Source organism: Vicugna pacos, chromosome X, assembly GCF_048564905.1.
Source record: "Vicugna pacos chromosome X, VicPac4, whole genome shotgun sequence".
Classification (NCBI taxonomy): Eukaryota; Metazoa; Chordata; class Mammalia; order Artiodactyla; family Camelidae; genus Vicugna; species Vicugna pacos.
The window spans coordinates 84,191,027-84,208,895 of record NC_133023.1 but is presented as its reverse complement, the minus strand read 5'-3'; the positions used below and the strand labels follow the sequence as shown (position 1 = coordinate 84,208,895).

Genomic DNA, 17,869 nt, shown 5'->3' with positions numbered 1-17,869 from the left:
AACCCCGGCCCCCCCTCCCCCAGATGCCACAGCCAGTGCCTACTCCTAGTTCTGTTTACCTCCAGGCACTTAGGGCTTTTGTATTATCCTTTGTTCCTAAGAAACATTCACCTTAAAGAGTCAGGAACTAAGTCTCCCTGGCTAATTTGCATTTGAAAAAAGGATTCCTAGAGAATGAGGTTATTTTTATCAAAAGGAATTAAATAATTGTGAATTTTCAGACATTAAAGGGAATACAAAGACTTATCAGCCTCATTCAAATCACAGTGGTACTTACTTCACCTATAGCTGTGGTCTCAAGCCTGGAGTTCTGTAGGATCACCCAGAAAGCTTCTTAAAAATACTGATAATTGAGATCCTACTCACCAGGATTCTAATTCAGTTGAGCTAGATTCAGACCTGGGCAAAGGTGTTTTTAAAAAAACTCCCCAGGCAATTCTGTTGTGCAGCCAGAGTTGGGAACCTCTGATTTAAACCTAAATTGGCCCGCTCTTGAGTAAAAGAAAAGCTGAATGCCATTGGAAGATCAAACCTTAAAGTGGAGTGGGGGTGGAGGGATGAGAGTCATTGATAAAGTGAACAGAAGTCTAAAAATAGGCCCAGCAACTCCATGAAAAGTGCTTGGCAGCACCAAAGGAAGAAGTAGTCTGTGGTTGATCCAGTCCCCCACTCCCAAATCCCCAGGGCCTGGCCCTGTTAGTCCTTAAATCTATTTTCCAGTTGGTTCACAGGTATGATAGCAGATAAAATCTCTGAGATAAGGGAATATGTACTCAAATGGTTGAAATACTCAAGTAGTAAATGTTCAGTTGACATAACTTGACATAGAAGATAAATGATTCTGTTAAAAATATGAAATCTGTGTTATTTATTTACATTTTATTGAACACCGTAGGTTAAGCATTTGTTATTAAGTTCCTTGCTTTATAAATCAACTCCAGGGTGGGCAAAGGGTCAATTCACATTTTGTAGTTGGATCATCTTTGTTTAAGCTTTGGCCTCCTCAGTCATGCCCTAGCAGCCCCTTGCTGCTGATGGCATAACAAAGCCCTCATTATGACAAAGTTTACTGTGTCACCACTGCTTGGTTTGACTCCTCTGTATGCCACCCGCCACTCCCACTTCAAAGATGGTCCTTCAGAAAAGTGGATAGAGAACATGGACCATCATTTACCCAGTAGTTGTCTTTTCTGAACACATTCTTAAACAATGCTTGCTGCAGAAACATTTTCCTGAGCAAGCAGTATCTCCTATTTTTAAGGAAAATCTCACTCATGAATAACAAGGCTTCCAGGAGTGACTAGTCACTGACAAGCTCCTCCTCCGAGATGTCTGGAGAAGACCCCAAACCAAGTACCCTGGGAAATCCCCGTGATCAAAAAATGGAAACAGGTTACACTCTGCCTTTTTAGAGATGCCTACAGAAATAGGGGAATGGACATTAGATAGTCCTCTGTCTTTGTTTGTATTTCTTTCTTTATGCATATATTTACCTTTATAAATAGCTACAGATTTATTTATTTACTTGATTAAAAGAAGGCCAATAATAACTACACCTGATCTGGCAGCATTGTAAAGTGTAATTAATATTTCTAAGGTATGAGTTGAACTCACAAGATGAAAGATTCTGTATATGGAATATGTGTTAAGTATCCAATCTGGTTTAGTCTGATAATGGCCATGATTGTATGGTGTCCTACATGTCATGACTTAATTATTGTCGTTTCATTGAGTTAACCTTGAAAAATGTATTTTATTGTTGAGAGTGTCTTTAATTTTGGATGGCAAACATTTAGGTATATAGTATATATGCTTATGTTTCAGCTAGCTCCAGTTAGTTGACTCTTGATGTAAAAGATGTTTTACAAAGTCATATGGGTTTTTCTTCTTTTTAAATTGGTCCAAGTTTCCAAAAACACACAAAGTTCTCGTCCTCATACTTCATATATAGTAATACCTAAGTTGGTTTGTGCCACAAAATGTAAAAGTTAAATTTAAAAAAATTCTTTAAATTACGTATCCATATTAAGGTGTGCTAAACATGTGAGGATTGACCTGGCTCAAAATAAAATAAGGTTGTAAAATGTGAAAAGGAAAATTATTATTAATCACTAAGAAAAAAAAAGAAAAATATTTTCCCACAAAACTCACGTAAGGGTATTTCATGGAGAACTGAAACAGTAGGTTAGACTACTGGATCATTCAAAGTGAGCTAGAGTTCAAGAGCCAAGGATCTGTGCTTTTAGAACTAACAAGTAATGCGGAAGACTAAAGGGCTTAGATAATCATGTCAGATTGGGAGCTATTATTACTAGTACGTAGTTGAATATTAACAGGACCCAGCTATCCTGTATGTTAGTATAAAAGTCTATCTTTGTATGGCACTAATATTTGTAATTTTTTAAATAGTTAGCACTTCCATACACCCTTCTAAGGAATAGAATTACATGAGTGAGAACAAGGCCCACTTTTTTTTTCTTGGTCTTGAAAAGTCCTTGAATAAAATGCAGATCATCCTTGAAAAATAACTCTTTGGGCCATTATCACCTGGCTCTTCCAAACATCCTTCTAAGGAATATAACCACAAGAATTAAAACAACCTTTATTATTAAATCCTGAAAAGTAGCCAGTTAATCCTCATTTATGAAGACATGCATTATTTTATTCTCATTCAATGAAATACTCAACTCAGTAAGTATTTACTCTGCATTTACAAAGTTGTTCAGCATGGTGTGAAATGTGAGACACAATTAAGGAGGGTTTAGTATTTTAGGACACCTTCCCTGGCCTTAAGAGTCTACAGTCTTATTTTGGGCAGGAAGAACAGTATGGTACATTCAAAACAGACAGGAGCCCATCTTCCCCCTTTCAGGCCTCTATCTCTCTTCTCTGTGGCCCTGGGGCTTAAATTCCATTAGAACCTTGCTCTCAGCCTGTTGACATCAAACACCACAAAGCTGATAGTGGCCCAAGGTGGTAACTTTTCCAGGAGGATTTGCTTGAAAAACCAAGGACTTTTCAAGAGGAAAAAAAAATTAAAAGTGTAAACAAAATTAGAAAACTGATTTATTCTTAGGGTTCTGATTTGTCTCTCTCAGACTATACAATTCAAACTGCTTTTACTCCACCCATAATCCTGCCACTACCCTGCCTTTAAAAACCGGGTTTGGTTTCCACACTGTCTACCCTAGCCTACAGGGTAGACTCCAAAATTTTTGGCTTCATGTGCCAGGCACCTTAGATCCTCATCTTTCTTACTTGCAACCAGACATATTAATTTCCAGCCTCACTGCACTTGCCATATCTCCATAAACAGCCCAGGCCCTTTCACAACTCCCTGCTTTCCCAGTTTCTACTGCCCAGAATGCCTTTCACCCTCTCCCCTCTTGTCTTTTTGGCACCTCCCTCTTTGAGACCCAGCATAAACGTCAATTCCTCTATGAAGCTCTTTCTATTCAAGTATTCCCCCAAATTCTTGTTTCCCCTGTTCCTACAGCACTTTGTACACTGGTTATAGTACTGTTATAGAAGTTAATTTTGAAATTCTTCCCCCACTGGCTTCTCAAATGCAGGAACTTGGTATAGTGTTAGGAATACAAACATTTTCAGTACATGCTCATTGAAATGTTTCTGCAGTTAGAAAGAGCAACAGGTTGGCAGATTTTATTTACGTTGTGTCCTCCTACCCCTCCCCCTATACCCCCGGATTAAATACTCTCAACAGGGAATTTACACGGTTTATTGTTGCTAATTTAACCAAATTTAGAGGTTTGTTCTTATGAGTAATCCATTTTAAAATTTGGGTTCATGGACTGTATTGGTATAAAACATTGACTTCTGCCAGTACTGTTCTCCTAAAACGTCTTCTTTAAGGCAAAGTGTATGAACCGAGATTTAGGAAAAGAAGTGGCTTTGTTTAGTCTGTAAACTACCGGGTTAATCACTGATAGGGGTCGGGGTTGGGGTTGGTCCTGCGAATTGTGTTGGGGAGGGGATGTTAGTTACCTTCCTGTTTCTTGGCTTTAGAATGCACCCTTAACTCTGGCCAGCCATCTTAGAAAATACTCCTGGTAGGAAGGTAAAAGGATTTGCAACTACATTACTGAGAAAGGTATCAAAACTCAGTACTGGGTCAGCGGTGTTCTTGACATAAAAGAGAAAATTTATAGCTCAACCGAATCATAAACTCCTTTTTCTAAGCTCATTTTCTTTTCTTTTCCTATCTTAACATCACTACATTCCTCCCTAGCAGCAGGCATAATGGCATGATTATGTTTTCCTCCATTTCGGGTTACTCCTCTCGCCTTGCAACCCCTCCTTATTCCTTTATCTCTTTCAAAGTTTCCATTCTCCTTACTTTTTACTCCCTCCCTCCTCCTCTTTTTTCCCAGCCGGCTCACCCCGCCCCTCACCGTCACCATCTTCCCTCCCCTTCAGGCTCCTTCCCGCTCCTTCTCCCGGCACCACCCCCTCCCTGCCCGCCTCGCATTCAGGAAACGCCAATCAGGAGCTCCGAAGGTGTCTCGAAGGCCCGCCCCCTCCTCCCTTTCCACTTCTCCCCCCCCCCTTCCCTTTTCTGCCCCCCCACCTCAAGTCCTGCGGACCTGGGGGCTTCGGGATCTGGGCGCTATGAAAAGTGTCTGCCCAGTCACTTCCGGTAAGGGCGTTGCGGCGCGGAGATTCCCGCGGGACTGTTCAGGAGGGGGTGGGAGTTACCGGTGCGCCGGGGGAGGGGAGTGCTGCTACGGAAGGGGAGCAGGAGAGGGAGGGAGAGCGAGTGCCAGCGAAGGAGCACGGACGTTTCGGGTACCACAGCCGCCCCTTTCCTGCCGCTTCCCCACGAGCCCGCACCCCCGCCCCTCGAGCGCCTGCAGTGCTTCTCTCCACCCCCCACTCCCGGGGACAGACAGCGCCCCTCCCTTGCCTCCGCGTGACCGGAAGTGTCGCCATCTTTAGCCTCTTGTGCTATTGACAATAACAAGCTCCGGTCCTCCCCCTCCCCCTCCCCCCAACCACGGCATCTCCCCTCCCAGAGAGAGGGAGAAAAGGAGGAGGAGCTGCAGCCTCACAGACTCTCTGAGTCGCTCCTGCAGAAAGGGGGGAGAGAGACCAAAAAGAAGGGGAGGGGGACGGCACGGCCGTTTACCTGTCTGCCTCCTCATTCGCTCTCCCCCCTTGTTCTGCTCACTCCTGGTGTCAGCCTATCCGCCTTCCCAAACCCTCCCATTCCCCCGGTGGAGCCCCCCCCCTTCACTTTCCTTCTCGTCCTCTGTGTTTCTCCTCTCTTTCTTCCCTTCCCCCTCTAGCATTGCCACCTTCTCTCCTACACGCACGCAGGCATATAAACGTAGGTTTTTGATGCTCGTCTGCCTGTTGACCCCGCTATTTTCATGTTTCCAACAGGTTTTTCTTCCCCCAATCCCTCAGCTGCTGCTGCTGCTCAGGAGGTCAGATCTGCCACTGATGGTAATACCAGCACCACTCCGCCCACCTCTGCCAAGAAGAGAAAGTTAAACAGCAGCAGCAGCAGTAGCGGCAGTAACAGTAGTAACGAGAGAGAAGACTTTGATTCCACCTCTTCCTCCTCTTCCACTCCTCCTTTACAACCCAGGGATTCGGCATCCCCTTCAACTTCGTCCTTCTCCTGCCTGGGGGTTTCAGTGGCTGCTCCCAGCTACGTACCGATACAGAAGAAGCTGCGTTTTGAAGACACCCTGGAGTTTGTAGGGTTTGATGCGAAGATGGCTGAGGAATCCTCCTCCTCCTCCTCCTCCTCTTCACCAACTGCTGCAACATCTCAGCAGCAGCAACTTAAAAATAAGAGTATATTAATCTCTTCTGTGGCTTCGGTGCATCACGCAAACGGCCTAGCCAAATCTTCTACCACCGTCTCTAGCTTTGCTAACAGCAAGCCTGGCTCTGCTAAGAAGTTAGTGATCAAGAACTTTAAAGGTAACCAAGGCCAAAATCCATAATCACCTAAGGATTTGACACTTGAGTGGTCACGTGCTCTATTTATGTTAATATATTAAACAGTATCGAGGTGGCCTAATGTTTTATGCATAATCAATGAGGTGGAGGGAGGTCCTTTTTGGGTGGAGGGTTCATTTTCCGAGGGTGGTTAGTATCCTTGTGCTGAAGCATACACTGGGTGTTTCTGTGCAGTATTTGGAGGTCTGTCTCAGCCTATTGTATCTAATCTGTTATTTCTTATAACATTCACAATCGATATGATTGACCCGGATTTTACAGGTGAGAAATTTGTATTCTAAAAAGATTTATTTATTTCAGGTACATAGTGAGCCTTGGCACTACTGGGATTTTTATTTTTATGCTTCAATAGGCCACATTATCTAGTCCCTAGAAATGCAGGTAGCAGTAGTGATCTTTTCATATTCAAACATGATTTTTAGTTAGATTTATAATGTTGAATACTACCCTGAAATTCATTGTGGAAGCAGTTGCTGGAGAAAAATATTTATGATCTTTGCATTTCTTTCCAAAGGTAGAGGTTGGAAGTGAAAAATACTGTGTATACACAGAAGTAGTAACTCTGTGTACCACTAGTCTAAAGATAGGAACAATTACTACATCTTTTTTTTTAATCACTGAAAATGGGTTTAAAAGTACTGACCTGGAGCTTTTAGGAAAATTTGTTCATTTTGTATTTGAGATATGTGATTGGGAGTATTATAAATGCATTGATGCAAATATAAAATCAGCGATTTTTAAAAATGTAATTGAGCTGAATTACTTTTTAATCTGTTGGCTGTGTTTCTGTTTTTCTGACTTTTTCAACACCCTTAACTGGCAAGTAATAGATGCTAAAATGTTTATTAAATGGAGAAGTGAAATGAATGAACTAAGGTAATATTTACCAGAGCAGTGCCTTCTGACTAAATATTAGTATTGGGAAAATTAGGTTCTCCATGCTTGTATTTTCAACATTAGTGTAGAAATCAGGAATATTCTCTACTTTGTCTCAAGCCAGAGGGTTGTAGTGTTGTTTATTTTTAACCTTTTCTTTTTTCTATCCCTCCTATCCCACCCCCAGGCTCTCAAGAGTGTTGTAATCTTTCTGACTTAATAGTAGACCTTTCTCAAGTAAATATGATTTGTAATTAACTAATATGTTCACTGTTTAACTTAAAATATATCAATTTAATATCCAAGGATTTTTTTTAAAGAGATGACCTATGTCCTTAATTGTATTTGCATACTGGTTTCAGAGATTCTGTTTGGGGTTTTTTTTCTCTCCCCCCTAAAATTAAAAACACATTATTAAGGTATTTGGATGTTTTAATTAAAAAAAATACTCACTGCTGGTCAATGAAATTTAAATTAAAGCCTGGATTAAGATGTTCTTTTCCATTCTGAAAGTGCTACATAGGTTCTGGAGTCGTTTGGATGTTTTAATTTTTTTAAATTTCACTCTGCTCATAAATGTAGTTTAAATTAAAACTTGAGTTAAGATGTTTCTCTTCATTTCTGTAGGTGCTTCGTAAATGTGGAGGGGGGAGTCAAACAGACCTAGATTAGAATCCCAGTCTTGCCATTGACTAGCTATGGTGACCTTGGGCAAGCCTTATTAATAATGAGTCTTTCAGCCTCAGTTTCCTCAGTTGCAAAATAGGGGTAATAATACCTTCCTTAGGGCATTATTAGGAAGATTAAGATGTTTATGAAGTGTCTTGTACATAGTAGGAACTCAGTATTTTAAATCTCAGGTATAAAATTCATATTGACTTAGGTTTTACACATGATGGAATAGGGTCGAGATTGTTATTTTTTATCTGTCGTTCTTGAATGTTAATTTTTTGAAGCAATATAGTCAATAGGAGGAAAAAACCCTCACCTTCAATTTTAGTGGGTGAGTCAAAATGATTTACACGGTATTCTGGCACTTCAAATTTTATTCCTTAAACTAAGCCTAAATACAGAAGTTACTTTAATATTTAGGTGTAATCATTATAAAGATCACAATTTACCCTTAAAGAGCAATAATACTGTTGTTATGTTTTATGGATCCTTTTCTTACTATAACCTACATATCATTCTAATAACAGCTTTTTACGTATCATCTAGATAAGCCTAAATTGCCAGAAAACTACACAGATGAAACATGGCAGAAACTGAAAGAAGCGGTGGAAGCTATTCAGAATAGTACTTCGATTAAGTACAATTTAGAAGAACTCTATCAGGTATGTATTAATGTGGGTTGTCAGATTTGGTTAGTGTTAATTGAGGTTCAGTGTATATGGGTTTTACTGTCTGAAATGAGTGCTTATGTAGACTTTTGGTTCCCTTCTAATTATAATTTCTCAATTAATATATACATTCTGTTTTATAGTTAGACCATGTATTCTGACATAAACTATGAGTACAGTCTTATTGGTATAAATTGGGCTTATCTTGGATCCTTCTTACTAGAATTTACAGTTAGGAGTACCTTGGTATAATAGAGGTTTTACCTATAATAGAATCCTATAACCTGGATCCCAAAGATGATTTCTGGTGATATGTCATTCTATTGTGATACTTCTTGCTAAGTTGTGTTACCTACAGGAAAGGCCTCAAGAAATGTAGAGAGTCTCAGTATACTTTATTCTACCTCTTCCTATTAGAATGCTTTTGCCATCTCATTTTCTTGCTCTTTATGTTTGTCTTATCTCCTGACCTACAAGATATACTTTAGCCCAAAAATGAGCAGCAGGTTGAAGTATAGCAACTTGGTCTGAGGTTCAGGATTGTCTCTTTTGCTTAACAAGCAAATCTGTACTTGACGTTTTTAACTTAAATATATAAATATGGACAATTACTTATTTAGACTTCTTACTACCAAGATACTTTGCCCTACTCTGTTTTTGCCACAACCAATTTAAGAAGTTTACTTTCCATTATAGTGCCATCAGTTTTGTATTTAAAAAAATGATTCAGAGCCCAATAGCTTGAGTTTTTGTATTGATGAATACCTCGTAAGAAATTATGTTAGTCCAGTTTATCAAAATTTGTAGTTTTCATCTATTCATTTTAGTTGTCCATGGTAATGGACAAACCTTGGATTAGGAGAAAGCAAAGAATTGGAGTCTGGTTTTGACTGCTTTCACCCTTGTGATCTCTGACAAGGTACTAAACTTCTAGCTTCTGTTTCCTCCTCTGTAAGTAAGGGGAAGAACACCTGCTCTATCTACCTCACAGGGTTGCTTATAAGAATTAAATAAGATGTTTGTGAAAACAACCTTGAAGCACTATGATATAGAAAGATAAGTTGGTGTTATCACTAGTTTAACTTTTTCACTAGCCACAGTATGACTTTTTTTACTTGTAATATGTAAATTGGGATCACCAGTTTTTATTGCTGTTTACATTAAATGAATCAATGTATGCCAAACACTCAGAATGGTGCCCAATACATGTTAATAATGCTATGTAATATTATAAGCATTATAATACTATGTAAGTGTTAGACAGTAGTAGTACTAAAGTATTATTTAAGGTTAAGCCCACCTCATTTGGCTATGTTGGTTTATTACATACGTGGCTCCTGAGTTGTACAATAATAAAAGAATTAAAGAATTAGAGTTGAAAAGGCCTTAAGAAACCACGTGGTCCCGTATCTTTTCTCGTAAAGGGTATGTGACAGCCTACAAAGTATGATTATCTCATTGAAGCAATATAGAAACCCTTTGTGAAGTAGGTAAGGTAGTAGTTATTTATCCTCACTCTACTGTTGAGGAAACAGAAGTCTCAGGGAATAACAATATGCCCAAAGTGACATATTGGCAGAGCAAGGGACTTAAACCAAGATGCTCAAGTTTCTAGTCCAGTGCCCTTTCACTAATACAGTATAGCACTTCGCATACCTCTGTAGTGCTGTGTTTGAAGCAAATAAATGGTTTTACTTTAGGGAAAAACTCTTTGTCATCAAAGAAGGAAATTTTTTTCATTCATGCATGTATATGGTGTTTATTTGGATATGTTGGCATACAGCATCTTTAATTTCAATAACGTGTTACTTTATATATTTCGTATTTATAACATTGATTGACTTAATATATTTTATATTTATAACATTGATTTATTTGTTAATGAACCCTTATTTTACCTTGAATATTTTTCTAGAGCTTTTGAGTTCACAAGCTATTTTTCCTGATAAATTAAGTTAAATTTCTTTGTTTCAAGAGCTTGTAGCTTACATTTTGTGTTTTTCCTTCCTTGTGCTCCAGAATTTTACCTGCTATTGTTCAGTTTCATTTCTTTAGCCTAAAATCAGTGTTATAACTTTTCACTCTTAGGGGTTTTCATAATGCTTTACTACTTCTGCTATAATAAAATCAAAAGCATTTGTTTCTAGTTCTTCTGTTGTTTTTGACCTTAACTTTAGAAATGCTTTTCCTTTGGATTGTTCTCAGAAAGATTATTTTGAGATGTTCAAGTTCAAAAAAGAGAATAAAAGTAAAATTATTTCATACCATCTGGATTTCAGGTGCTTGTTTGATTTTGACTGGTTGAAATGTAATTTAAAAATACTCTCCTAAAATTGAAACAGTATAGAAGTATGTAGTATACCAAACAAATGTAATATACCTCATTCCCCCATCCCACTCTCTATCCCTAAAGTAAACTTACTTGGCATATATCTATGATGCAAAGCCATTTTGCTTTAAAGCTTAAGCATGGAAGTCCCTAGTGTGGATTGCATATATTTCCTCCTCTAAGTTTTTAATTTGTAGAAAAGAACATGGTGTCTAAGTGTATTTGCAATAAGCAAACATTGTCTTTTAAAAGTGATTTTAAGTGAGGATTGTACCTGAGTTTAAAGATTGTCTTTCCTCCACAACCTTAAAATCTTGTAAGAGTTAAGCAGTGGTTCATGTATTTTGGTTTGGGTTTTTTTGTTTGTTTGCTTGTTTTGTTTTTGATTGACTACAGATAGGAGTATGGTTACATGCACTGACATTTGAGTTGATCAGCCTGCCTCAGATTAGAGATCTGCCACTCACGATAACTTTGGGAGAGTTAGTTCTCTAAGCCTTGGTTTCCTCATTTGCAAAATAGGGAGAATAGCACTACCTATATGGCAGGTTTGTTCAGTTGTAAATAAAATACTGCAAAAAGTACTTACACACTGCCTGCTGTATGTCCATGTCACTGATGATGATGATAGGTATTTTAGTCTTTTAAAAAGATATCTGTAAGATTACATTTTATTATACAGCTCTAAAGCCACATATTTTAAAATTCTAAATCCACACTGGGCCAGAACAGCTGGCTGATAAATAGATTTAAGTTCCAAATACGCGTCAGAAAACACCACTAGCCAAATTGAAAAAAATAATAGAAAAAGAGAATAACTCTCTAGGAACAGTGTTCCTATGTACCTCTCAAGAATGTGTCTTGTTTTTACGAGTGGTACCTCTATAGTTGGAATTTTGGAATAATGGGATTATTTTCCTCATGTTGTCAGCCTTGTATGAGTAACTGTGTAGTGTTTTAAAAATCAGCTACCTTTTTTGGAGCTGGCTGGTTTATATATGAAAGTGTAACATTTCTTTTTAGTATAAATTTCTAGCCATTATCTTTGAAGGCAAGCTTAGTCCATGTTTCAATTCTGACGGAAATAATCTTATCTATCATTAAATAAATAAATAATGGGCGCTCTCTTTTGATTCGCTTTTTGTGAAATAAATCTTAAATAATGAGCCTTTCAATTAAAGATTCATTCATTGAGACTGAAAGCAAATAGTGCATCCATCTCAGTATAGGTTATTTTCCATTGTAAACTCTGGGTTCTTAAGCAGTAAGTAACTAGAGGAGAGCAGTTAACATTCCTTGCAGAGGTGACTAGCTATTGTATTCTGTGTTGATGACTAGCTGTTGTGTTCTGCAAGTTTAACTGTTGTCATTCTGTTGATGTTTTTAAATTTTTAAACTTAGTCACATTACTGTTGCTCTTCTTTTTACTAAATTAACACTGTCCCTGCAATTTAAGAAAATGTGCAACTACAAATTCTTAGTCCTTGATAATTTCGGTCTTGCTTAAGCTCTTTTTGGTAGCTGTGATAAGAAAAATAAATTTAGGTTTCATTGTCTGGCTTTCTTTCTGTAAATTCTTAGTTTTTGATACATTTTGAGTATCTTATTTTAGCCATCTTTACTAGATTTAAAAAGACATCTAATTTGAGTTTTATTACTATATCAGTTGTTGAAAAGTTTTGTGGTGTGCTTTCTTTTCTTTAAACATATAGTTTGAAAAATAAGTGCCAACCCATTAGGCCACTGACCAGAGTTCAGCACCCTGGTGAGAAGTTAATATTTTTCTTAAGTGTCTGTTGTTGTTAAATCAAAAAAATTTCTAGATTTCCTCCCTTACCATTAATTTTCACATTTTGTATTTTTTAATCCTTATTTTAATCCTCTTCATGTTTTTATTCTAGTCTTATTTCTCACCCTCATTTCTGCTTGTCCCAAATGCAACTTTATGTACCTTTGCTGTTTCTTAAATCCTGTATCCTGCAAAGCATCAGATTTCAGGAACTGTAGTTTTGCATTTCATTTGTGACACATACATATTTTCTTGTGAGTTTTTTTTGTTCTTCAGACATGTTTTTGATGTGACATGTATGGATTTTGGAAGGAAGGGGCTGGGATTTGGAGGATTAAAGTTTAAAACCTTATTAGAATGTTTTTATTTTACACCCATGTACCTTCAAAACGGACTTAAGGCAGCATATTTAACAAGTAATGATTGGGAGCTTAAGTAAAAAGATAATTTTATTTAAGAGACTTGCAGAGTTATCTAATCTGTTTAATACAAATAGTTGCCTGTGAAACAGGATTATATTAGTAATAATTAGACCAGATCAAACTTTCAGGAATTTCCAAAGTGTTTAGTGAAGTATAAAATAATTAATACATTTCTAAAAGTGCATTTTAAAGATCTGGAATAAAATAGGGTTTTTGTCAAATGCCTAAGTACTCATTTAACACTTTCTTATCCGTGTTTCTATCCCAACCGCTAACAGGATATAGAGTACTTAGTAAACACCCCATTCTTGCTGAATCAGTGGTTGCTCACTCTGTGCAAAGCTGGGCAGATGCCATAGGCATATAGAGGTCTCTTAGTCCTTGCCCCTGAGATGTTTATAGTCTGGTAGGCTCATGAAGTTGGTAGTTTGTGACCAACATTTTATTTTTAAGAAATAAAATAGAAAATATCAGAATACATCACACATAGTAACGGTGAGTGTAGTTTCATGAAAATTTTGTTTAAATTACATAAATTTATGTACAATGGATTGTGACATAAAATGTATTTCTTACTGTCTTGTCAAAAAATTTTGGAAGCCACTGCTTTAGGAACACGTGACTGCTCCATACAGGCCTTGCTTGAAAGTGAGGAAAGCAGTGTTTAGATCACAGGGTGTATGGAAAGATTATAAACAGACATGAGATTAAAATGGTGATATTGAGCCTTGAATGCCATGCAAAAAAGTGTGGTGGTGAGGAAGATAGAGTTTTAGTGGGGAAGGCAAGTACTTAAGTTTTTTGAATACTTAATGTATTTATCTGGTTCAGAGCCCAGAAAGTATTGCAAAGCTTGTAGTAGAAAGTTTCACTTCCACTCCTACCTCCAACACCCCTCCCCCAGTTAATTCTCCGCTCGACAAACATTAGTTCGGTGAGTATAGTTCCAGAAATGTTTCATGTATGTAAAAACAACTGTGTGGGTTTTTTTAAACTAATTTTCTCTACTTTTTTTCAAGTAAGTGATGGTAGACCACACACGACACCATTCAGTCCTTTGTGTTTTTTTATACCTATTATGAAATTTCTCCATACTAGTACCTGAAGACTTGATAGAAAAGTTCTTAAGGAAGGCAAGTCACTAAATCTGGTCTATATGTTAAGCAGTGAAGGCTAAATTAGAGAAGCAAAGTGTTCTCTTCCAACTGGACCTTTAAAACTCACTTTAGATGCTCCTGCCTTTCTCTTTCCTTCTTTTCCTGCTTTTAACATCTTAAACCACCCTCCAACTAAACACAAGTATATACATAAAGCCCAGCTTAATTCTCTATTTCTCACTATTCCCATTAACGCTTATCTATTTTCCTTTGGGTCTTTGGGACTCCACCTCTTTATCTCTGCTCAGGAAGCCTTTCCTGACTTGCCCCTGCCCTAAAAATTGGGTTGGTCACCTTGCCTTTATGCTTATTCCCATCATAGCACCTAAGACAGTATATTGTAATTATATGTTTTCCAGCCAGCTTTCTCCTTCAACTCTAAGCCCCTTCTATGTTAGGGCACATTGCTAGTTGTAGGTGCATTAGTTTTTTTAATATTTATTCACCTGATTCAAAGCCCAAAAAGTATTAAGGAACATGTAGATACATGAGCATGTGATCTCTTTCTGTTATTAAAGAGAGTTGGGGACAGGATATACACATAAAAAAATACGGTATTGATTCAGTGACAAGTCAATGTGGTGTGATTGGTGATAGTGCCAAATGAGTCACTGGTAGCTGAGGCTATTAAGGAAAGCTCATTGGAAGAAATGGAACCTAGCTGAGAAGTAAGGGAATTACAGTATCTTGTTAGAAAAGATAAATAGACGTGATGAGAACTAACTATGGGAGAAAGAGGAACACAGCGGAAGGGAATGGTAGAAGTAGGACCTGGATAAGTACTGAAAATGGGAAATGTGGAGAAAGTGCAATACAAAGACAGGACCTAAGCAGGGAAATTAGAAAGGCTGAGAAAATGAGTCACTCAAAAAGAACACCAAGATACAATGAGAATACTAAAGGAGGAAGGGAAAGAATCTGCAGAGAACCAATGTGAACCAGTCAGGCACATGAAATAAATATAAATACACCCTTAGGCAAATACACCCTTAGACTCAGCCTTCTTATTCCTCTTTAGCTGCTGGATCAGTTGGCCAGCTGTTCCCTGGTAAGGTGTAGTGCCTTTTTTCCTTAGGCATAAGTGATTTCCTTTAAGCTTACTTTTCATTTGCTAGTTTATTTGCTGGACCTGCATACTGGGAATATGACTTCCAACTACATATTTATAAAATTCCACTCCAACCAGCAGAACTTGGATGCTCCCTTAGAGTCAATTTTAATGGAATTTTTGCCTTCTGTTGTGGTGAGAAAGAAATCTGGTGTTATACTTAAGTCAATTACTAGTTGGAATTGTAAATTGTATCGGAGTTCATCCAAAGAGTTTTACCATGCCTGTTGTATTAAGCTTGAAAGTATTTTGATACACATAACAAGAAGCACACTGAAATCTGAAGTTTATTCTTTTAGGATCTGAGTATGAAAGACCATTTCGATTATTAGAATGAAGTAAAAATACAGTATTTATCTAGTAATTAATGTTTATTCAGTTGTGCACATTTAAAAGCCTCTTTTTTTAAAATTGAAGTAGTCAATTACAATGTATCTATCTCTGGTGTACAGCACAATATCCCAGTCATGCATATACATACATATATTCATTTTCATATTTTTTTCCATTAAAGGTTATTATAAGATATTGAACATAATTCCCTGTGCTATACAAAAGAAACTTTTTAAAAATTTATTTTTATATATAGTGGCAAACATTTGTAAATCTCAAACTCTCAAATGTATCCCTCCCTCTCCCTTTCCCTGGTAACCGTAAGATTGTTTACTAAGTCTGCGAGTCTGTTTCTTAAAAGCCTCTATTTAAATAAAGTAAAATGTTGGAGAAAAATCCTTGATGTATAATTGTATCACATTCATTGTAATACTACTAGCAATAAACTCTGCATTGCTCTATTCAGGAAAACCAAAGAAAGTATAAAGAAATTTTAATTAAATATTGGTTGAATGGCCCAACCAACCCATCTAATAAACAAATTGGTGAAATTATTTTTCAAACTCAAAGTAGAATTCTGCTTATGAAAACAATCAACATTTTTAAAGAACAAGACAGAATTTATATGTAGCCATTGTTATATGTTACGGGTACAGCCATAATAGATACATTAATTTGTGTGGGGGGGATTAGGATAGTACACTGGTTATGAAAAAAGTTTGTTATCCACATTGATATTTTGTTGTTTTACCTTGTGTTTTAAATGGATGAATAAGCCTTTTTAATAAGCTGATATGGTAGAAATAACAAATGAGAATTTGTTGTAAATAATTGAGAAATCCACCCATTCTCTCCTTAAGAAAGTATATGTTTAATTTTGCAGGCTGTGGAAAATCTCTGTTCCTACAAGATTTCTGCAAACTTGTACAAGCAGCTGAGACAGATTTGTGAAGATCACATCAAAGCACAAATTCATCAATTTAGAGAATATCCTTTTAAAAACAAAACATTTTGTATTTCCTCTTTTCTTCCTTCTCTATAACTCACTTTTTAATGTAGCTTGAAATGGAATCCCTGTGTTTTATAGGTTTGTTATTTTTGTTCATTTTGCTTCTAGAGAAGGAAGAAGCAATTTGACTTTTCAGCTTTAATTAAGGTCCAAATCTACATTGTATTAGTAATTAGTATACACTAATCTATTAGTGTAAATAAGATAGATGTCTTTACCCTTCTTTGTCCCAACAGATTTCCATTTGAGGAAAGATAATCTAAGGGAAATAATTGGCATTGTGTTTTCAGTTTATTATGTCAACAATGTGCAATTATATCTAAGACTTGTTTTTAAAGGTATTTTCAGTGGGATCTAACATGTTTTTACAGTTTAAGAAGTAGCATTTTGTTCTATATTTAGTTTCATTTAGTATGTAGGGCATTCCATATTTAAGACAAATTGTGCTCTTAGATTGCATATAATACTTGTACTAAGCACTTTTAAAATTTCCTTAACATATATCTCACGGATTCATTGGATAGTGTTCTTTTTCTAAAGAAGATCGATAGATGTTGGCAAAACCATTGCAGACAAATGGTAAGCTGGAAAAAAGCATTACATGTCAGCTAAATATTGTAGTTTAAAAAAATAAGTTTCTTCAAATACAGAAGTTAGTTTTTAAAACTTTGCAGTAGGGAGACTGTCTCAATATCTATTCTTGTCCTGAACTGGAAACTAATTTTGGTTGCGTTTCCTATTTTAAAACTGCAAGTTATAGGTGTACCAGTACTTTAGAATGACTTGCACCTTAAGATCATTTTTATTTTTGTCTCACAACCAAAAAGTACTTATCTCATTAAATAAGTGTTATGTTTTATCTGTCAGACTTGATGGCTATCCTGCCCGCTATTTGATTACTTATAAAGGTGCCTCATGGTCGTCCTGTATTTTAGCTTATTCAGATCACAACCTTTTCCTTTTTCCCTAATCTGGTATTATTTTATACCTTACAGTCTGCAAATTAAAAATCTTAAAATCCACCCCCCCTGCCCAAAATCCCATGTGTATTTTTAATGCAGTGTTATCCTGAGGACTGTTGCTGAGGAAAAATTGTATGTGCGTCACCTTGATTCCATTTTTATTTTCAGTTATTTCTCATGTTGTGAAGAAGTCATAGGACCATGTTAAGTTGTGTTTTTTTTCTGGGAACTACAGCAAGAATTAAGACAATAAAATAGTTTAACAAAAATTATATATAAGCGTATTGTCAGGTAGATGTGTTTATCTGTACATTTGATCCTAGTAGTCTAGAATATGTACAAGTAAACCCTGCAGTCTTATTTTATCAAGAGCAAATATTTCAGCTTCACAAAATATAAAAATTGTTTTTCTTTTTTTTCCCTGGCAGATCATGATCAGGAGCATTTTTTTGTTTCTGGATAGGACTTATGTTCTTCAGAATTCAATGCTACCCTCCATTTGGTAAGGATGCCAGAAAAAAAATTATATGAAAAGTTTTGTTACAAGTCATAG

General features: G+C 36.8%; 1 protein-coding gene across 6 annotated transcripts in view; it reads left to right on the top strand.

The window, feature by feature from the left end:
* Positions 1–1,140: 1,140 nt before the first annotated feature.
* CUL4B (cullin 4B) overlaps positions 1,141–17,869 on the top strand; it is a 34,270-nt gene continuing 17,541 nt past the window's right edge. For 2 of the 6 annotated variants that reach the window (XM_006215900.4, XM_006215899.4), the window contains exons 1-6: positions 4,573–4,657; positions 5,404–5,952; positions 8,086–8,201; positions 16,229–16,332; positions 16,864–16,933; positions 17,745–17,818. In XM_006215900.4, the coding sequence (XP_006215962.2) occupies positions 4,630–4,657; positions 5,404–5,952; positions 8,086–8,201; positions 16,229–16,332; positions 16,864–16,933; positions 17,745–17,818 (941 nt within the window). In that variant the 5' untranslated portion in view covers positions 4,573–4,629. Of the gene's footprint in view, positions 1,393–4,572; positions 4,658–4,727; positions 4,807–5,403; positions 5,953–8,085; positions 8,202–16,228; positions 16,333–16,863; positions 16,934–17,744; positions 17,819–17,869 lie in introns of those variants that run through there. The other 4 variants (XM_015249216.3, XM_072955574.1, XM_072955572.1 and 1 more) reach the window with 3 other exon arrangements.